A 22,958-nucleotide genomic window follows, 5' to 3' on the forward strand; every position below is an offset into this window, starting at 1 on the left:
AAGCATACCTCTCTGAACTTACGTCCCTGCAGTTCTGAATCCGCCCCGTACCTGGGCTGCATCATACCAGAGAGCCTTCCATTCCATGTATTGTCCCATGTTGGGAAGCACTGCTTTCACTGTCGTCTGCCAGTCAGTGGGAGTCATGGCAAAATTAGCAAGCCTTTCCACCTGTAATGTGGTAAAGTTAGCATTGACCCCATAATTACGAACGGATTCGGCCAATTCTTTGATTTGATTGTAATCTACGGGGGTATGTACTCTTCCGCCTTCCGCATTCTCGAATACTGGAAAAGCTACTTGTATTTTTCTCCGTTCCTCTAAAGGTAAAAAGGAGTCAGTACCAGTATTCAGCCGAAGCTCATACTGCGGAGGCGCTGAGGGGCATGAGCCCGCCGGATTTATAGGCGGTGGCCTCACATTCATTTTTGTTTTCAGTGGCCGGTGTCTATCAGGGTGATATCTTTCTTCCTCATACCGTGCCACCTCCTCCTCTAGACCACCTTCTTCGCTAGAATACAGAGTGTCAGAATCAGAATTATCTAGCTCCAAGGCTTCTAGCTCTACTGTAGGGTATAGACTAGATTCTGGCTTTTTCTTTTTCTTAGATTTGTTAGGGGGTGAATGATCACTCCCTTCTTTCTCTCCCCCTTTTCTTAACTTCTTGGGGAGGGCCTTTTTTCTTAGACATGTCTTTCCTTTTGCGAGCTCCCATTCTCTCACTCCGTTCAGTTTCTGACATGCTATCCTGAACTTCCTCTAAGGTTCCCTGACTTTCTATTATAGCAGGGTGACAGGCCTCATCCTCCAAGCAGTTTTTAACTAGCTTCCAAATGGCTTTGGTACCTAAGTGGAGATCTCCTTCTGCATGCTTCCTGTCTAGTTCTTTACCTAGCTTGTTCCATGAGGCCACAGTGAGGGACCCGGAACAAGCATACCATGGTGCCACTCTATCTACCTCCTTCACAAAATTTTGAAGTGTTCGTGGTGCAATTTTAAGATCTCTTTGTTTTAGCACAGTCTGTAGGGCAGTAACCACTGACTGTGACAACCCCATCGCGCTAGCGGCTTATCTAAAAACGGCGCTCAACTCCGTTACCAGACTGACAGCACCAGACTGACAGCACCAGACTGACAGCACCAGACTGACAGCACCAGACTGACAGCACCAGACTGACAGCACCAGACTGACAGCACCGTTCTGTCAGCACCAGCCACGATGAAGGAGAAGGACAAACAGGACTAGCACCAAAGCCTCCACTGACCCGTCCCACGGTGATGACAAACTAAGGCCAAAGTCGAGAAAGGGGGTATTCAGGATAAAGCATACCTCTCTGAACTTACGTCCCTGCAGTTCTGAATCCGCCCCGTCTTCCGAGGGGTCTCCCGCGGCACCGGCGATGTTGAAGAGTTCCCGGGTTTCGGCACCAGATGTCCCGCGCTACCGTCTCGCCAGCAAGAACGACGCAGAACACTCGGATCCTTCTGCAGTAAAGCTTTAATGCATCTTGAGAGATAGATGATCAGCTTCTTAGAGGGAGACCCCAAGCTAAGAAACCCAGCCCCTTATATAAGCCTAGGAGCTCCGAGTGAGACGTGTAGAGCCGGGATTGGTGGTTTGCACATCACCCCAGATGACGCCACGGGAGAGGCACAGCTTAAACGGTTAACTCCAACTGACAGCAGATGTCAGCGCCATCTTCTAACGGTTAACTCCAACTGACAGCAGATGTCAGCGCCATCTTCTAACGGCAATAGCGATAGCGAGGGCGGCTCCTCACATATTGCTTCTGGGGAAAGTGATATCAATGAGGCTTGAATCATAAGACTTTAGAGCAGAAGTCTTGATAAGGATATCTTTGTTGAGCATTCAAACTAGAGACCTATTCTATCTTCTTACACACGCCTCCCGACATGATTTAAGTTAGTTCTTTGACAATTTCGGACGTGTATATAGTACATTCTGGTTATTTTCTCCTTCTACCCTTTGATTTCCATCCTGCCCCTGAGTTCTTAGGCATAAATAAAATTGAGATTTTTCTGGTCATTGTGGTGTGCTTATGTGTATGTGCCCATGTGTATGTATATACATATGTGTACATGTATATATGTATGTGCATGTGTGTATGTATATGTATATGTGTATGAGTATGCATGTATTTGTATATGTATGTGTGCATGCTAATATATGTGTGTATATATGTGCGTATGCACGAGTGTGTTGAAGGATGGGCTTGTTACTGGGATTGAAGAGCACAGGATCTGCAGTGTTGTTAGGAACCTTCCATTCTCCATGTGTCTCTCATGCAATCTTCTTGGCCTTCTTAATTCCTATGCTCTATCTCGAACTAAGAAGGAGCCAATTGTATTGTCCATGCTAATCAGGATGAAGTTCATTGACTTAGAAGCTTTCCTCCTAGGATAGCTAATGTATTACCAGGAAGTCTTTGGATTAGCTGCCTTTGGACAGGGACCTATTTGTTGGGTCTAAAAAGGCCCAGACGCAAGGCCTAGTGGAACTTTCTAAGCCTGGCTAGAGTTTGGTGACCTGTCATTGGCCTATCACTTCTGCATAGGAGTGACTCAGCAAAACTGCCTCTGCCCAGCTACTGCTAACATGGTGAAATATTACTGGCCCTTACACCTCACTCCATCCTGAAGTCCCTGCCCACTTCCTCAGCCCTATATAAGTGCCTATCTGATGCAATAAAGAGAGATACTGTTTTAGCAAGTCTCCCTACTCAGTGTTGTTCTCTCCAGTAATTAGGAGGGACTTCTGGGTTGTTGACACTCTCCATCCTGCTCAGCCCCCAACCCCCCTGCCTGGAAGAGACTGGCTAGACTGGCCCTTCCACAGCCCCACCTGCCAGAGAACCTGACACCTATTGCAGTACTATTGGGGAACCTCTAGTTAAAAGCAGCTTGGAGCTGCTGTCCTGTGCAGGACAGGAATGTTTATAACATAGTAACTGCTTAATCCGTTTAGTATTTCCTGTATTTTATTATATTTTTTCTATATTTATTTTTTATAGTTAATTCACTTTTTTGGAAAAATATTAAATATACAAAATTCTGTGCCACTTCCATTTGCTGATGACATACTGGTCCTTTTTTTTTTCTACATACAGTTCCAAATAGGATTTCTTAAAAAATAATACATGAATATACTAAATAGTAGACTATGATATACTTTGGTTTAACATTAGAGCAGGGTTTTCACTGATATAATAGTCTTCCAAACTGTTCAAAGTTATCAGCAACAGTATATCATGGTCCCAGGATATTGTATGTTTTTAAAGTTGGCCATATAAATGGTTTCATTTCTCATTAAAATTTATCAGCATTTCAGATAACATTGTTATGTACTGTCAAATTGTTTCTAATGAAAAGATATAGGCTTTCCTTTTGTTGTCAGGTAGAAGACAGTGCCCTGCCATATTTTCACTTGGGAATGCCACACACACACCATGGGCACTTGCGTGAAGGTCAGAGAACAAGTTTAGAGATTTTGCTATTGTTGTTGTTGCTTTCTCTTTCCACCATTTGGGCTTCAAGATTGAATGTAAGTTATGCTTGGCATCAAGCACCCTTTACCAATAAAGTCATCTTGACGGCTCCATATCTGGTTTTTAAAATTAGTCTTTGTGTTTTGAAAAGTGTTAGATCCTTCTTGCTTTATGTATTCTAGTCATTATTCTGCTACTGGTGTTAAAGGGGGAGTAGTAGACTTAGGTATATTGATGAGAAACCACTTGCTGATTGCTTTCAGTTTGAAATGCTAACCCAGTGTATGTGTTTTCTTTAGCCTTCATACACAGAATTTGATATCAGTGGCAACGTCCTCGCTCTGATCTTCAACCAAGGCATGATCTGGTATGTCAACTGTGGGGCACTTAAGCAAATAGGGAAAAGTCTCCAAGGTCGTTGTTCTAGAAGGAATTGCAGCTAGGTATGAAGATGCCTTTCTATGGATTCTAGTTCTTTACTTTCGTGGGTAGAGTGGTGTGGGTAGTTTTATTTTTTCCATATTTTCAGTCATCATCCTATTTGGCAGAGTTCTCCTTCAGTAAAAATTGGGAGTCTATGCTCTTTCTGCTTGATTGACGATTCTCTTCTTACATGCTGTCACACCAGAAATGAACAGGAAACCATCATTCATCAATGGTCAGTCACATTAGCTCCTGTAAGGAATGAGCTGTTGCTGCCCGCACATGGCTTTTGAAAAAAACTGATAACATTTTCCTGTCAATATTAAACACACTAAAAGCATATTTGATAACTACTTTTTAACAAAAAATCTTACCAAATCTAGCAGCTTATAGAACTAGATACAACACCTATTTTAGGAAGTTCAAGTTAAAAATAAAATCTTAACTTTGTAATGTGTCGAGCAGGGCCATTTGCACAAGGGATTTCTTATGAAAAGATTGTCATCTTGTCTATTAAGTGGAAGCATTTTCACTATAAATTCTGACAGGTTATGATAAGTTGATAGAGTGAAAACCAGTTTTGAGTTTTAAAAACTGAGTCACAGCATGCAATTCATCTGGGGATGATGTGTCTTAGACTCTGTCACTCTCTGTGAGCTTCCCAACCCACAGGCAGTTACAGTGAAGACGCTCTTTCTACCTGAAAGCTAACTACACCACTGTCCTATCATAGGTGCCAGGATGGTTTTAGATGCTGTTTTCTTTTCTTTTCTTTATTAATTGACTTCATTTATCATTCAAATCTTTCAATCAGGCTCATTAGACACAATGTATGCTGATAGAGCCTGAAACCCTCTTCAGGTATGAAAACCTTTTGGCTTCAGTAACACAAGGGCCATTCCCAAGCCTCCATCATTTCAGCAATGGGACCTGCTGGATTTCTGCCTCCATAGGTGAACCAGTACAAAATACAAAAAAAAAACTACATTTTTTTTCTTTTTAGTTATCAGCTCAGATATGATTAAGAATGTAATTTCTGATCCCTCCCTTACTTTCTACTTTTTGTAAATGTGACTCCTGTATCCAGAGCATTGCTAAGAAGAACACATCCTTTATTCTCCATGTAGGGAAGAATGAAAAAGTGGTCTACCCTGAGGACTCAGTCCCAGGAGAGTGAGGGAGCAGCTCCTATGGGTTCTGATCCTTCATCTCCTAGAGGAGAAGCATCTTCCATGGCAGAAAATGGGCAGCATAACTACTAGAGTGTGCAAAACCTCTTCCTCCTACCTTTGGCATCCATTCAGTGCCATCAATGCCTCTGGACTTCTTATGGCACTGGTGCGGGTTTATGCTGAATGTCTATAGTGTTCTTTCAGAGCTAACATAGCAGACTGGTCTAGAAATCACTTTTATTGTCAGAAAAGCCATTGTAATTGCTACCCTGTCTGATTTTGCTTGTAATTTTGTGACTAGTCTGCCATTGTTCATACTATAATACTGAGAAAATTTAATTGTTTTTTACTATTTGTTAATGGGCAAAAATCTGCATGCTTGAAATCTCTGTATTGCTACTCTGTGTTCATTCTTTTACACTGGTTAGGCTTGCTTCTGGTGAATTTGAGTAGGACTTTAGGTACAAGAGTATATAATTTTAGGAAAGTCTAGCTTTTAAGTTACATACTAAATTTTGTTTAGAGTCAAGTAATCTATGAATACATGAAACAGATCCCTCCCTCCAGATCTTCACAACTCAGGAAGTGATTTGTGTTTTGTGTATATAACAAACAAACACACACTCCTGATTTTCAGGGGCAGCATATCTATTACTCAATTGCTTAGCATGAAGTCAGTGTTTTGAATGGATATTCTTTGCCTAACTTCCAGGGAGTTGGTGAGGGGGTGAGAATGTGGTATGGTAGGAAGGTGCAGAAAGGGTAGCATGTAAGAATAGTAGATTGTTTCTGCACAGGGTCGTACACATTGTGATTCTGTTAGTCTATAAACATGAGGAACTAGTGCCTGTCAGCCATTTTCTATTGAAGTAATCAAAATATGATAGGGATTTTTATGTTCCACTACAGAATTCCATTATTGCTTTCAGAGTTGCTGAAGATTATAGGTTACTTACACAAATATCAATAAAATGAAAACATGTGTTGTGACTTAACTTAATGATCAATACACCTTCATTTGCACACCTAGTTTAAAAGTAAAATACCATAAATTTCTGTGGTATGAAATGGGAAAAGCACGTAATATTTAAAAACAGCAGAATATAAGGGAGCAGTAAATATTAAAGGATGGTGTGAGAAAGAAGTTTCAGATTCATTGGGTAGCCTCCATTAAGACCTGTCACCTCTCTCCCCTCATTTTCTCAGTTGTTCAGGGTTGAGTAATTTATCTGATACATGTGTGACCCTGCAGCAACAAGGAGGGTCAAATAAAAAATGCTTCCCTTTGCTTTTATCGTCTTAGGAGAAAGTCATTTTATAAAGCTAAGATGGTATAATGATTTTTTTTAAGCTGGCAGACGATGTCATTAGGTCTGTGCAAGGGACTTAGTGGGACAAGCTGATCATAAGTCACAAACCAAGATGATGTAGCCATTACGACTTAAGCATTATTGTGGCAAGACTTGTTTGTCTAAGTTATGCCTGTCAAGTCTCTGATGATTTTGAAATTGTTGTACACCTACTGTATTACCAGGGTTCTCTAAGGAACAGAACTAATAGAATGAAATACATATATATGTGATCTTTAGACAGGCTTACGGGCTATGGTCTGAGTTGTGCAGTATTGGCTTTCCTCTTGATAGAAAGGCCAAAGATTTGGTGACAGTTCTGTCCCCGAGACTGGATGTCTCAACAGTCCCTGTCTGGTGCTGGAGTCTCAGCTTCTAGTTTTCAGTTAATGTTGGGAATTCTAAAGAAGTAGGTTCTAACAGCAGGGAAGGGATACCTCACGATAGATGCACTTGCCAGTGAGAGCAAGGGCAAGCAGACTGAAAGCACAAACTTCTTTCTTCCAGGACCTTTTATTTGGGCTGCCACCAGAAGGTGTGGCTCAGATTTATAGTGGATCTTCCAACCTCAAATAATGTAGATTTAGGCTGGGTCTCCCAGCTCAAATAATCCAATGAAGAAAAATCCTTAACATGTATGCCAAGTTGCTTGGGTCTTGGTTACTTTCAAATGTAGTCAAGTTGACAACTGTAAAGGGAAGGCTTTTCCTCTGCCAGCCGCTTGGGCTCTGCCACATTGTAGTCCCCAAATAACACACAAAGACGCTGTATTAATTATGAAGCTGTTGGCCTTGCTTGTTTCTTACTGGCTAGCTCTGACTGAAGTATTTACCCCATAATTGTTAATCTAAGTATTTCTCTTACCAGAGCAAAAGTTCAGAATCTTATTTCTCTGGCGGGCTACATCATGACTTCCTGTGTTTCTCCTACCCAGAGTCCTCCTCGACTCCTAGTCCCACCTAGCTTGCTTCCCTATCGTCCAACAGTGCTTTATTGACATATACACAGGACTTCCCCCATCATCTCCTCTTTTCTGTCTAAACAAAAAGAAAGGTCTTAACTTTAGCATAGTCGAATTATATATAACAGAACAGTTATCAAGTAAGAACACAGTCACAATATTTTGTCTATCAACATTCAGCAAGATTTAAAGAAAATATCATCTATCCCATCCTTGTAAGTCCAAAGTCCTATATGTAGCTTATCTTTTATCATAACTAAGAAAAACTATAATTATAACTATCTGCCTTCAACTCTATCAAAGACCACAGAATTATAATATATAAACACTAGAATTGACAGAGACATCTCGCTACCTGGATAGTAACCTGAAGTTCCTCTGTAATGTTGGGGCATCCATCTTCAGCCCATAGGCCACAGTGTGTCTAGAACACTTCTCAGCAAAGCAGGAAATTTCAAATTGTCCATCTGCATCTGCAGTCTGTCAGTCATTTTTCTGTGTTCTGCAGAAAGTCTCATATACTCTTCCATGAAGCAGGAGCCTTGTAGGACTGTTTGAGTTCAGCAGTCACTTTCCTGTGGGTCCTGCATGTCCAGTTTATACAGCAACAGTCAAGCAGTCTAGGCAAGAGCAGTTTCTTGCCCAAATGTCTAATCTTGCCTTGTTGAAAGCAAACTCCATACCAAGTTTCTTTGATGCCCATCTTCCTCTCAGATGTAATTGGTGCTGTTAGGAGCAGACATTTCTCGTTGTCAAGAAAAACCCTAAACCATTTTAAATGCCATTTTCTGAAGGTCTTTGAAAGGTTTGAAGACTATCTAACTCCAATATATCTCTGTATATCTAGAAAACCTAACTGTAAGTTCTGACTATTATAAGTAACTACCTATAGTCTATATTTAGTTATGTATTATGTTTTAAAAGATCAGTATAAGCACAATACTTAATCAAGAGTAATCTGGTCTGTAGATTTGATGTTTTAATGGTAATGTGTCTTGAAGAGCTTCTTTTTATCTATTTTTGGTTCTAAATGAAGTTTCTTGTAGGTCTATACTACTAAAATACATGGAGTTTGAAAATTGTTAAAATTAATGACATTACATAAGTACAAAATGAAAAGAAGGAGGAATAAGTTGTAAAGGGAAGCCTTCCTTGAGAGAAGCCTTCCCGCCAGCCTGGTTCCATAGCCTCATCAGTCCCAAATAAACACACAGGAGGCTATATTAATTATGAAGCTGTTGGCCTTGCTTGTTTCTTAGTGGCTAGCTCTGACTGAAGTATTTACCCCATAATTGTTAATCTAAGTATTTCTCTTACCGGAGCAAAAGCTCAGAATCTTATTTCTCTGGCGGGCTACATCATGACTTCCTGTGTTTCTCCTACCCAGAGTCCTCCTCGACTCCTAGTCCCACCTATCTTGCTTCCTTATTGTCCAACAGTGCTTTATTGACATTTACACAGGACTTTCCCTATCAGACAACCAAGATTTGTCATCAGAAATCCACTTCTTGTCAACTTGAAACACAATTATATCTCCTTATGTCATGCTTAACACGTGCAAATGAAAACAATAATCAAGTCATAATTATGCCTAACATAGCTATACCACATTCAGTCACAATTGCATTATAGAGGAATGGGCAATATTCTTTGATGGACATTCTTATAGTCTTATAAATCACTTCCATGTAGCATGTGTGTACATGTACCCCCACATGCACATAGAGGTAGTTAGTTTTAGAAAAATCTAGAATTTGAATTGTGTGTAAAATTTTGTCTTGGATTGGTCAGCGCTACGGGTGTGTAAGATCTCTCCCTACAGAACCCCTCTCCTCTCATTTTCACAACTTAGAGGAGTGAAATATCTGGTGTGAACTGAAATGGATCTCTGATCTCATGCCTTATCCTTACTTTGGAGATATTTACTGATGGAATAGCCTGTACCTGGAACATTGCTCTCATGACAGTTGGAAGAGAAGGACACAAAACCACATAAGACTTGTAACGTTTTCAACCAGTGCTGATGTATCATAATGTAATCACCTTTTATTGGTCCAAACAAGTCACAAATACAACCCTGAGTTTTAGAACAAGGTGGACCTGATCAGTCCCAGGTACAAGATTAGTAATTTGAATTAACTGGGACAATTAGTAACTTATTATTCTTTTGAATGCCAACTTCTCTCTTCCTAGTTATGCAGTGATGTGTAGGAAAGGTACACAGTGATGTTTTAAAATATCCCATTACAATGTTGGCAGTCTGTTCACTATGACATCATTCAGATTTGTTGCTTGGCACCCTACAAACAGGATAATTGAAATTGTGGCAAGATTTCACTTTTCAAAGGATGGTTCATGTGCAATAAGATGATTTTTCCCTGCTTAAAAAACGTCTCCAGTATACAAAATTTTCATTGACTTAGTTCCTTAGTTTTTCTCCCTGTTATGATTAAAATATCCAGACAAAAGCAATTTATAGGAACAATGACTTATTATATCCCACAGTTCCAGGTGACATACCATCATATCAGGAATATCAAGTTAGCAGGAACTTGAAAAAGCTAGTCATATTCCATCTATAATACAAAGCAGAGAACAATGAATGAATACATACCTAATTGTGCTTATCTTATTTCAGTTTAAGATACCTTGTCTAGGGAATGGTGCCACAAATAGTGGGAAGGTCTTTCCAATTTAATGTAATCAAGATAATTCCCCACAGACCTACCCACAAGTCAATCTGATCTAAACAATCTCTCACTGATATTCTTTCCCTATCTGATACTAACTTGTGTCAGGGTGACAATTAAAAGTAACTGCAGTTAGTTAAACATCTACTATGTGTACTTAGAAAATACAAACTATTAAAACTAAAGTTCTGAAAGCTTTATTATAGTTGGGACAGTTAAAAAAAATAAGGATCTACTCTATTTACAAAATAAGTACAGAGTTTTTTTTTGTTTTTGACTGATGTATTGAAACTCAGATTACTGTGTAAAAGGACTTTCTTATCAAGCTTAAATTGCAATTACTTTTTCTGGAGTAACCAACTAAGATATCAAGTAAAAATGGCATCACCTAAACAGTTCCAGTTCAAAATAATGTTTTACAGTGCTTTTTAAAAGTCAGATACACAAATCAATTAAACTAAATTTAAATGATGTCATGAAATTCAGTATAATATTAGATATCAGTATCTTTCCCATCAGCTCTAAAGCACCGTAGTTACTATGAAAATAAAATAGCATTAGCATACATCTTTTTTCTCTTCCCCTAGCAAAAGTTATCTGTGGAAAAGTGACTAATCTAAGTGTACAGTTTATTTCAACGAAGGAGAGCCCTTACAGGTCTATTATTTGAAAACTTCTATTTTGAAATATGCTAGTCAATGATAGGAATATTGGAGGGAACTGAATTGACTAAGAGCAAAAGAAAGAAGGAAACAAAAGAATTGAACATATGTTTACTCTTGGTTTTTGCGTTTTTTAATGAAACAGATTTAGTTTATGACAATTTCTATGAAATAATTATATAAAATACACACATATAGGGGAAATGGTAAAACATATTTAGAAGGTGGGAGCAGGCTAGTCAGGACTATTTATGGACATGGTCTTTATGGTTGTGCTAACATCATGGATTTTTTTATTTTGGTAAAAGGAGCAATGTAAAATGAACAGATCTGTGCAACATGGTGATGGACTTAGAATTGAAGAGTGTTCTGATTCCTTTCCAGGATGGGCTCCTTCTTTGCCCCTAGCCTTCCAGGCATCAACATCCTCCGGCTCCACACATCCATGTATTTCCAGTGCTGGGCTGTGATGTGCTGCAATGTTCCTGAGGCCAGAGTCTTTAAAGCTTCCAGATCCAACAACTTCTACCTTGGCATGCTGCTGCTCATCCTCTTCTTGTCCACCATGCCTGTCCTGTACATGATCGTCTCTCTCCCGCCATCTTTTGATTGTGGACCCTTCAGGTCTCATTTTTCAGATTTGACTTGAACACAGTATTCATTTTGGGTTGAAATGGGAATGGCCACTCACTGTTCATGCTTCTAAAAACATGACATTTGTCATTGACAGAAATGATTCTGTCATGTCAGCATGTGATGTGGATCATTCAGACAATTTCCATATATTGTCTCACTTGATAGTCAAAAAGGGAAAACATTCTGTAAGGATACAATCTAGATACCAAGTCCTGCTGTTTCCATATTTGGGAGAGTCAAGAGCAACCCTTGACACTCCTAGTCTAGACATGTTTTCCTGATGCTATAAACATCATCACATTCACACATAAATCAGTTATGGTTAGATTTCATGTGAACCTTGAAAAAATAGATTTCCCACCCATCAAATAATAAGTGGAATCATTACTAAACAATGATACGTGTCGAACGAGAGTTGTATACATTGTGATCCAAAAGGTTTCCAAGAATTTAAAAGTGGTATACTCCTTAGTTCCACATCTGTTTTCTACCCACAAGTCACTCAAATCAGCAATCAAGGTTCAGGAAAGTGCTTTGACTCATTAAAGTTAGCTTTTCTATAGCTACTCCCATCAAGAAGTAGTATCTTTGAGGTCTTGAGGACAGGATTTCATTCCCTCAAAGCTACTCATGAACCTATCACAAGTCCCCCAGTTATCTCTACATATTGTTACTGGCCAGCATGCATTTGATATGAAGAGGACGTGAAGGCATGAAGCCTTGTAGATGCCAGATCCAGTGCTCTAATGATCACATAGAATCGTCCCCTTGTGCTGTCACACCCAAGAGATTTCTTAAGTCAGAAGTGTTTGTTGCATAAGACTAAGTAAAGGGGGCATGTTTTCACACCAATGAAATTTTTTTGCCTCAGTTATTTTTCTGAGAATAGTTGAGAACTAGCTGGTGTCTATCAGACTCGGGAAACTGACATTAATAAGTCTTCAACATCTCTCTCTGTCTTTCTCTAAGTGTTGGCTTGTACACTTGTGTGTGCATGTGCAAGCACACATATGCTCACATATCTGTTGGCAAGTAGGTTGAATTAATAATGCAGACAGTGACATCTGGAGACTAAATAGGAAATTACAGTCTTGAAGCTGACATCTTAATCTGAAAACAAAATTCAAAACACAAGCCCTTGAAAAGTCTTTCATTAAATGAAACCTACCCATGTGATTTTGTCTCTTAGATACATTTAAAAATGTTTTTTTACCTTATACTAGGGAGCTGATCTTCATCCTCCCGAGCAAAACACTTTTCTCTTTTACACAAAGTAAGGTAAACATAAATGCCAAGCTGGCTGATGACACAACTGGATTCAGGCATGAATTACCAGACAGAGACATGCAACATTGCACAATTTTATCTCCTTAAATTGCATTCCCTCTGGTTCTCTAGATTCTTGGGTTCCTCAGTAATAACAGCTTACACTGATTTTTTCTGAGAAACAAAAGATGGAAAGAATGACATTGTATGTGACTTTTACCATAAATTTCTGATTGGCACATTTAGGTGCAGTGACTGTGAATAACTTACCTCTTTTGGAGAAAAACCAATGCTTAGGACCCAGGCCTCAACACACACATATACTCCAAAGCTGTTGTGTTCTGGAATGAGACCAGGAATCACCTTTCCTGTGGTTTTTCTACCCTTAGGAACTGGGTTTTGAGATGCTTCCCTCCTGCTGAGGGAAGGCTCCTAGACCATTTCTGATGCCTGGTTGAGTAGCAAACCAGCAACAATAAATTTGAAGGAGGTTAATATGAAACTAGAACTTTGTCTTCAGATTTGAACTGGAGTACACTAGTTCTGTCGGGTTGTTTTCAGACTATTGGTGTGTTTTCAGCTAAGATGTTTTACAGTCCGTTGGCAAAACAACTTGATGAGCTTTTCTAGAACATTCTGCTAAATTTTCTAGAAAATTGTTAAAACAAGTAAGGCTATTTAATTTATACCGTTGGTAATTTTAAAACTATTTCTTTGAGGAAATATGAGGAAATTATTTCTAAGTGGTCAGTCATGTTTCCTCTGAACAAATAGTCTCCATACCTGCGTGAATAATTCTGAAGTTTATAGTTCTTCAGTTTCCCCTGCCTTCTTTTATTGTAGCAATTTTACACTTTTCTTCCTGCAAAAAAATCATCCTATGTAACATGACAAGTCTGGAAATATTTAGCAATTAAATAGTGTTCATATGCCCAAGGACCTAAAGCAATATCACCAAGCATTGTGGCATTTGTTCATGCTTGTTCATGTTCATTGTCTATGTTTAGAAGTCTCCACTATAAAGAATGTGGAGCTTACCAGTGAGCACAGTGTCAGCATTAGTCACTTACAGTTAGATTTTATGAGTCAGCTCTTATATTTTTTTTGTAAAAGAAAACACTATAATCCATAGTCAGATAACTACTTGGGGTCACACCATGTCTGCTGTATTTGTCCCATCTGAAGTCGGAAAAACTCCATCTGATCTGGGATTTGTGGGGCTTATTTATTTTGTTTAAATAGTAAAAGATTAAAAACCAAAAGTAAGCATATATACCATAATAACTTTTAAACTGAAAATATGCCCATTCCACTTTTCTGTGAATTACAACTTTTTACAGTACGCATTCAAAGGGAGTAACTTGGCACCATGAATAGTTCACTGATTCCAGACACTCCACACTAGGTTAAAACATGCTGCTCTCATTGTTCTAGTTCAGAGGAGCTGATTTTCCTCTAACGAAAGCCTTAACTGGATTTACTGGGAGCTGACCAGCATCAGAGACCTGAGGGTGCAAGGCTCCTCCTCCAGGAATGCAGTTGCCCACTTAGACCTCTGATAAGTGATTTCTGATGGGCAATGAGTAGAAGCCATGTTGTGGAATTAGATGTTGGGTTATCCATAGATTTTATTCCACCACTCTATTATTTGTTGTGTTCATTTCCAAAGCCAATTAAAAACTGAGTGTACTGCATACTGAGTTCAGAGAGAGCTTCCTTCCAGAGCAGCTGGCTAGGGAGCGATTTATTTGCCACACATAAAATACCATTCAATCAAAATTTTAGCAGAACAATATTTAAAAAATCTTCTGAAGCTGTGAGTAATTTTCCTAAGTGCTTTTCCTCAGTGTGTACTGGGAGGAGACTGCTCTGCTTATCTTGTAATCTTCTGTTATCAAGAAGTGGTCAGAGTAGATGGGCCGCTTACTATCAGATCTTAACCCTCAAGAGAACCTATGTAGTATTGGAGAATATTTTCCTATCTCACTGTAACCATATGTTTTACATTTGTTTTAAACTCAACCCCCCACTATCACCACTAGTGGTAAAAACAGGATGTTTGAAGTCATTGGTGAGACCCTGGAACATGATTTCCCAAGCTGGATGGCGAAGATCCTGAGGCAGCTTTCTAACCCCGGCCTGGTCATTGCTGTTGTTCTGGTGATGGCGTACGTGTTTGTTCTCGGGCTCCATTTATCCCCAAAGGGTTGTGTTGAAACCTAACCAAATGCATTGCTGACTGCATGATGATGGGCGTGAAATGATGCGAACCGTCTTCTGCTCCTACTGGATGTGATTCACAACCATCTGCATCTGTCTCTGCCTCCCTAGGATTTGTTCCCAAGTAACGAAAATAATTATCAGTAAACAGCTAAAGCAAGGGAAACATAAATGCTAAACGCTAAATCTAATCAGCATGTTGAGTTTCCCTTCGCAGCATGACCTCCACCTCTTGTTCCATAAAGCAGATGGCTGTGAATACAGAATGATGAGCCTCTGTGTTAATATTCCCCTTGGGGACCCACTAGGCTATATTTTAGGGCTAAAGGCCTAAGGAGCATTAAAAATCAATCCATTCTTTTTGTTCTTAGAGGGTTGTCAATAACTATGCATCCACAGTAACAGAGTTAGAGGAGCAGAGCACCTCCTAGTTAGCCCACACTATCTCTGCAAAGTCAGAGTGATTTACAAAAGGACATTGAGAAGAAAGATTTTGTTGCTATTTTCCTTTCTGCCTTTGGACTTTGGGCTCCAGTATTACAAAATATTTGTTTTCTGGAAGAACTAAGAGAGACACTCACTGTTTCATCTGCTAGGCCCTCCTAGCGAAGAAGTCTGGAACCACTACTGCTCTAGGTCAAGGGCACAAAGTATGAAGCCACTTCCAGGGGTGCTGTTACCCACAAGGTTGATGTGGAGGACTGAACAAAAATTAGGGCTGAAACTCCAACTAACTTGAAATAAACAAGCTGGAGGCTGACCTAGTTCTTGAGACTATTCTTGTGGCCATTTTCATGTTCATAGTCACAGAAAGGGATGAGAAGAAGGCCCATCTCCACTTTTACAAATTCAAAAACACGCTCATTCCTAAGTGATATGCATACTAACAGGAAAAGTGGGACACAGACAGACCCTTTCCAGGAAATTCAAAGTCCATGTATGGAAACACCTTACAGATAGGAGAGGTACTAAATCAGAGCTAATTTAACAGTAACAAAGATTACTGTTATATGTTGTTTCATAGAACCTTATTAAGAATCAGAGTTGGTCTGTAGATTAAGCATGTTAGAGGCATCATTCACCAGGTGGCCCTAGAATTGATTTTCTTTCTCCACAATTTCTTGAGAGTGTGGTTTCTGAGAGCATGTTAATAAGGATCCTGTAGCCTTTGGTTCCCAAGTTACTTTAATAAGTATAGATGAGATCTTGTCTGACACACACATAGACAGACAGACCAACCACAAAGGGGAGCTTTTGCTACTATATTAATAATTTATCATGAGAGTTATTTTTAAACAAAAGGGACAACACTATTGGAATGCCTGTCTCTAAAGACCCACCAAACTTCCTCAAGAATTTATGCTTCTGTTGCCTTAGGTACCCTATGGTAACTAATTTTTTTAACCAAAAATAATCGTAAGGAATAGCTACATTAATCACATTGTCATTAACAAATGGGTGATCTGCTCCTAAACGAGGTGGTTGATCAGTGTGACAAAGACTCACTTCTCCCTCTTGTGTTGGTTTCTTCTGCTCGTTTGTACTAACAAAGTTTGGAATCAGTGGGGCTATCGGAAGGCCTAAAAGTCACTTGTAGGGAATGGTTCAGGGTGTCCAAAAACTGTTGATACAGAAACACAACACTGTAGACTACACAGGTGCTGAGCCTCATCTGTAGCTATCCTGGGACACTTATGACTCAATGGTCAAAACTTGGCATACCAGGCAGGTTCAGGGCATATTCTTAAATATCCAGAAGTAGATAGTATAGGACAAGAGACAGAATTGGTCATAACAAATACTTAAACATATAAAGATGTAGCTGGGTGATGGTGGCCCACACCTTTAATTCCAGTACTTGGAAGGCAGAGGCAGGTGAATCTTAGTGAGTTCAAAGCCAGCTTGGTCTACAAAGCAAGTTCCAGGACAATTACACAAAGAAACTCTGTCTTGAACCCCCCCCAAACAAAATCTAAAGAGCATTCTTGGTTCAAGAACTAAAGAAAGCACTCTAGGGTGATGACTTTGATGTGTGAGCCACAGTTTCACAGTACTTAACACAGACAGAGAGCAGCATCATAAGGTTTAAAAAGGAGTCCTTAACGGGGTTGAATTTTGTTCTAAGTTATGGACTTAAAATCCACATTGCATTTTACCACTGAATTTTTTCCAAACTCCATGGTCCCACATTCTTCTTCAAGAGGCACTAACAATTGGCATGGATTTTTATTACCATTAATTATAGAATGTAACAAGCATTTTGAATTTCCCAGTAGATTATATTAAATCCACTTGGATGGTTTTCAGTATTCACACAGCATTTAGGTTTTCTGTAAGTGCTGTCAGTGAATGTGAGGCAAGGAAGTATATGCAAGGCACACTCATTTAAGATGCACAGGGAATCACAGGACTGAAAATGATTTGTGAGACATTTACATTTCCCTATGTCCAGAAACTTCAAGAAAATTCTTACTCTACACACACACACACACACACACACACACACACACACACACAGAGAGAGAGAGAGAGAGAGAGAGAGAAAGAGAGAAACAGAGAAACAGAGAGACAGAGAGACAGAGACAGAGAGAGACAGAGAGAGACAGAGATAGAGACAGAGACAGAGAGATGGAGAGAGACAGAGAGTTTCATGCCAGATGCTGCCCCAGATGTTTTCATGTATGTAATTTTAGGCAAACTCTAGCTATCCACATGAGAGATAAATCCAACTAAACCGTGTCAATAGCTATGCTGCCAGCACCAGATGGCTCATAAAGGATAGTCTCTGGCATGTGGGTGGGCAGAGAAAATGTGTTTAATCTCCAGTTATTTGTATTGAGGCCAGCACCAGCTATCTTTCCTTTTTACTACAGTTCCCTTTTGCTGGTTCATTTTGCCTAAAGAGAAAATAAGGATATTTATTTTGTCAGAATTGTTGAGCTGGAATTTGTTTTTTCTAGAAATGTAAATGACATTTAAAATCTGAAATTATTCCTTGGTAAAACAGTTTCTTTTTGAGGAAGGGAGAAATACAAATGCTGTGTTCTATGCAGGGGGAGGGTTAGGGGAGTGGGGCGTGGATCCATGTTAATGAAGTTATGCCCTTGAGGATTGTAGTTTTGGTCACAAAGGCTAAAAGGCCAAATATGGAGTTTAAGGTATAAACATTTAACACATTGCCTAAACTCCAGCAGACCCACTGTTTTCATTGTTGCTATTGCCATTGTTCAGACGAGCACTGTAATTAGAATTTAAGCTGATGGTAATACACTTCCAAGAAGCTAATACTGGGCCCCGTGGAATGATGGATGGCATATGAGGTGGCACAGTCAAAACCTTTGGGTCAACTTTCTGGCTTTGTCCTAGTCATTGTCTATGTTAACTATACTTTATTTCACTGGTATTGGGGATTGAACCTATAGCTTTACTCATGATAGACAAGTGACCTGCTGCTATATCCCCAAGGCTAAGTTTCCTTACCTGGCCTTGAACTTGCAATGTAGTCTAGCCAGTGAACATGAAATCCTCTTGCTTCAGCCTCTCTCCTAAATAAATGGGTATCTCCAGACATGGATACTAAGTACACCTCTTTACTTCTCTGGATTTCAGTTGTTACATGTAGAATATCACCTTTTGATTAGTAAGTACCTTGTATCCATTTTATGCTAACATTGGTTAATATAGTATCAAGGAGGATAACCTGAAACTGAGAAATGCCATCAATTTTGTTTTATTCTATCTTATTTTTTCATTTAGTTTAACCATCTATTATCTCAATGCTACTGCCAAGGGCCAGAAAGCAGCGAATCTGGATCTAAAGAAGAAGATGAAAATGGTACAATATAGCTGTGTGTGTGTGTGTGTGTGTGTGTGTGTGTGTGTGATAACATCTTTACCAATATCAATTAGAATAAATCTGAATGTAGTCTTCTCTCTTTTTTTATTGTGTAGCAAGCTTTGGAGAACAAACTGCGAAACAAGAAAATGGCAGCTGCTCGAGCAGGTTGGTGATGTGTTTTTGTTTGGATTTGTGTTCGTCAGAGTATACTCATCCTTTCTCTATACAAGGCATTTGATGGCCAGCTCATCATTGTTCTCAGCTGCTTATCCCATGGTTTGCACCATCCATTGTCTAAGATCTTCTCAAGGGGTTTGTTTCTCTTCCACAGGAGAAGGATTAGAAAAAAGGATGGAAAAATTCAACAGTGTAAAACTTAGGAGTATAGCTGAAAAAACGATCTTTAAAACCTGAAAGAAAATGATGAAGACTTCCCTTTGGTCATGTGCAAATAACAAATGCCATAGGGCTAGTTTTGTAAGTGGGAAAATTCCTTTGGTATCCTCCTCTGAACTCACTATCTTCACCATTGGAATTTTTTTCTGACTTGTCACCTTTTACTTTTTATTATTTTCTCAGCACTAAGGATTAGTCCAGTGCTGTACTATAAAACTGTCCTCAGACTTCTTTTTATTTGTTTATTTTGAAGTGGGCTGTCACTGTGTTTCCAAGGCTGGGCTTGTATTCACTCTAGCCAAGGATATCCTTGAATTTGCAATCTTCTGGCTTCTATCATACAACTAGGATTGCAGGTGTGTGTTAGCAGGCTGGTTACACTGCTTTTTAAACCTCTTCAATGTTTAAAATATAATTGACCTTCCACCTGCTGAGTATCTGCATTTACAGGTATAACTAGCTATAGACTGTAAATATTCAGTAAAATAAAGGTATAAAGCCTTTTTATTTACTATCACTATTTAATAGTATTACAAGGAGGATTTGTGTATCTATGGTGGTGAAGGTAGACCTAGACCTCTGCAGATGAGGAAGTGCATCATTGTTCAAATAAAGGGTTCTTTTATTGGCAACAATTAATAATGGGTCTTGATCCAGCACCATCCTCCACACCACTACCAAAACAACAGCAAAGAGATACTCAACAACTTGAATGAAAATCTTTTCCAAGTTTATTTATAAGTTGATTCCTAACTTTAAAATTCTTTCTAGTAGTAGAAAGTTTAAGAAAAGGGAGGAAATGCTGGATGGCCCCAAAGAGCATGACTCAAAACATTGCTTTCTTCTCCTTTAAGTTTTAAAAATGTGTTTTTCCCCCCAGCATGCAGAAATGTAGCATCAATCATGAGAAGCTGACATGGGTGATAACAGTGATATACAGTTTGCAGACTTGTCTTTTCCTAACCAATGCTGCATAGGAGCACTGCAGAGGAACACATGGTTATGAACTCTTTTACAACAATGCACCTTTTCCCTTATTCTAGACGGTAGCCCTGCTCTCGGCTGCCCATCCCAACTATATCAAGAGAAACTTTTTCAGCTCTTACTTGGTTCTTGCCATAGTCATCTCCAAATTGCACGTTTCTTTACCTCTTCTTTTTATTATCAATTAGTTATTGATTCTAATGCAAAGTATTTGGCTCTTTTTCATCCACTTGCTAAGCACTTTGCACATAGCACTTGTTTGGGTTGAGATGTGATCATTACACATACTAATTTTCTCAAGATTAACATTTTTCTCTATTCCACTAATTCAATATCCAAATTTCTGCTACTCATCCAATCACACTCTTCCATATTTTATCTCTGTTGATTGCATACTTATCAGAGGGCCTCATCACTCTGGAATCTCGTGTCCTTTAACTGCATGGAATTTTCTGAAATTACTTGCTAGTGATTTCTTTCTAGCCATTTTATATTTGTGGAATTCCTAATATTTGGCATCTAAACCAGTTCTTTAAATTCTTATTTACTTTTTATACTCTGTCCTTTTTGCTTTAACAATGGACAATTAGTTTTAAATTTCAAAATTTCCTTTCGTCTTTTCATGTCAGCTATCATGGATTGGCGTTTGCCAAACTACCTTAGTATCTAAATAGCATCCCCTTCTTGTTGAAGACAAAGGCATCTTGTCTTTATGAAAATACTAATTCCTCTTTTTGAAGTTTCTCTGCTTTTATGGTCTCTTTTCCTTAAGCTGCTTTGTCTTCCTCTGACACGTGTCACCGTTACCACCTTCCCTCTGCTTGTCTGTGGCTTCTGACATCCAAGGCTCAAAGCAAGTTTCCATGCTCTGAGTATACATATGGGGCATGCTCAAAGACCTCATGAACGCCCATGCCTGTATCTTTACTTCCCAGTCACATTACATGTCCCAGAAAAGTTACCACAAACTCCAGCCTAGCTTATAAATCATTCTTGTGAGCTTCTTGTCATCACTGTGGTACTCCTTGTAGTTTTCTAGATATTGAATACCTTTGTTTTATTTTTTCCAGGAAAAAAGTAAAGTCCTCCAATCTTCTGCCAGGATAAGAAAGTACACATTGGTGCTAAGAAGGGAAATTGATCTGAGGTTGTGATTGTCTTTTTGTTTTATTTGTTTTCTGAGATAGGGTCTCATTGCATAGCTCAGACTAGTCTCAAACTTAGTAGGTATTTCAAGACTGATCTTGAGTCTTGAACTCGCCATCCTCCGGCCTCAGCTTCCAAAGTCCTGGGAGTCTGTCATGTACCACCATGCCCCTCCTCATCCATCTTCTCAGCTGCTTCTCAGCTAAAACCTCTCCTTATCTTGGCTCTTCATTTCTAGAACAACTTTTGTATCTTTTGGAGAGTTTTCTGTGTAAATTCTGTTGCTCCTCATCTTTTTTTTTTTTCTCCACTGGTTTAGGATTTCTGTTTGTTCAGACTGACAAGTCTCCTGTTTACTTACTGGTTTTCCTGCTCCCCAAAATCACTGCTGCTTCTGGTCTCTTTTCCATGACAGGCATGCATACTCCCTCCCAAGGTGTGCTTGCTCAATCCAGTGCACTCACCTTCACAGTCTAGGCAAATATTGTTCTACACCGAGAGGGGAGTACGTCTCTTTTTCTCTGTAATGATTCTGCTTAATCCACACAGTTACTTGGAGAGTGTTTACCTAATAGGATGCAGTTTGCCTTAGGGAATTGAGCCTAAGGAACTGATAAAACTGGAGCATTGTCTAGTTTTACCAAGAGATGAAGGATTAGACACATCCTGATAGTGCCTATGTGGAATTTAATGTTACCAGATTAATTCTTCAAATTGCGAGTGGAAAGTTTTGATTTCTATGACACAAATTCTAGTTTAGATTTACTATTATCTTTCTTGCTTGAAATAATGATATAACATATAGTATGATAATTGTCTGGTTCCCATAATGTTTATAGTTATTGAGAAATGTGTACTGAGTATCTAATGACAAAAGGGAATTCTTTTATTTGAGAAAATGAAAAGAAATGGATTTCTATATTTATTGCGTAAACATTAACTATGTACTAAATAAGTATTACTTTCATTCTCCTTTCTCTAGAATTTGTGAGAACTTTTTAAAATGACATAGAAATAGTTTGACTATAAAATTCCAAATATTGTTGTAAAGTGGAACAAATTGGGAAGATAATAGATTTTAAACTACCTCATTTAGAATCATTATGTGCACAGAGAGCTGAATGTTCATCTGTCTTTTTTTCATCTCTCTCCCTTGTTTTAAACAGCTGCAGCTGCTGGTGGGCAGTAATTTTATCAAATATTCTGGGGGGCTCAGAAGGGCTCTTCACTTCCGTTTTTGAATGTAGAGAGAGCTACGACGGGACGGGCCAGTGAACTAGCATTGGTGAACCACTGCATTGTGTTTTACCGCTGATTGGTCATCAAGGTCAAGGTCACAGCCATCTATCAAGGGATCATCAGCTCTCCTGGAGCAAGAAGAATCTCATCACATCCTGTATTTGTCTGGGTTATGATGCCTTCTCTCTTTCTTCCCCCATATGGCCTCAAACAAATCATTTTTAAATGGGTGTGTGATCTAGTGATAAAAATTAAAAAGTCAACATTTCCTCATATGGACTTTCTTCCTACAGACAGATTTAGTTTCTTAAATTGTGAATGGGGCTATATTAGCATGTTTTACCCTTTAAATTTATAACTACCAGCATGAGATACTCACTGTGATCATTCACTAATTAACTGTTTCGTGTGTTAATTCATCGATCTGGTAGAATTTCTTTCTCACATACATAAATGTCATATTGATATAA

At 39.0% G+C, this 22,958-nt stretch overlaps 1 protein-coding gene across 1 annotated transcript in view; it reads left to right on the plus strand.

Annotated features, from left to right (window-relative positions):
• The window catches only part of Tmc1 (transmembrane channel like 1), a 235,941-nt gene extending 213,200 nt beyond the window's left edge, over nt 1-22,741 (plus strand). Inside the window, exons 15-20 of the mRNA XM_040741971.1 lie at nt 3,806-3,873; nt 11,148-11,387; nt 14,708-14,833; nt 18,642-18,720; nt 18,837-18,888; nt 22,416-22,741. Coding sequence (XP_040597905.1) covers nt 3,806-3,873; nt 11,148-11,387; nt 14,708-14,833; nt 18,642-18,720; nt 18,837-18,888; nt 22,416-22,438 — 588 coding nt within the window. The 3' untranslated portion in view covers nt 22,439-22,741. The remainder of the gene's footprint in view (nt 1-3,805; nt 3,874-11,147; nt 11,388-14,707; nt 14,834-18,641; nt 18,721-18,836; nt 18,889-22,415) is intronic.
• Nucleotides 22,742-22,958: the final 217 nt, after the last annotated feature.

This window comes from Mesocricetus auratus, unplaced genomic scaffold (assembly GCF_017639785.1).
Source record: "Mesocricetus auratus isolate SY011 unplaced genomic scaffold, BCM_Maur_2.0 Super-Scaffold_4256, whole genome shotgun sequence".
In the NCBI taxonomy this organism is placed as follows: domain Eukaryota; kingdom Metazoa; phylum Chordata; class Mammalia; order Rodentia; family Cricetidae; genus Mesocricetus; species Mesocricetus auratus.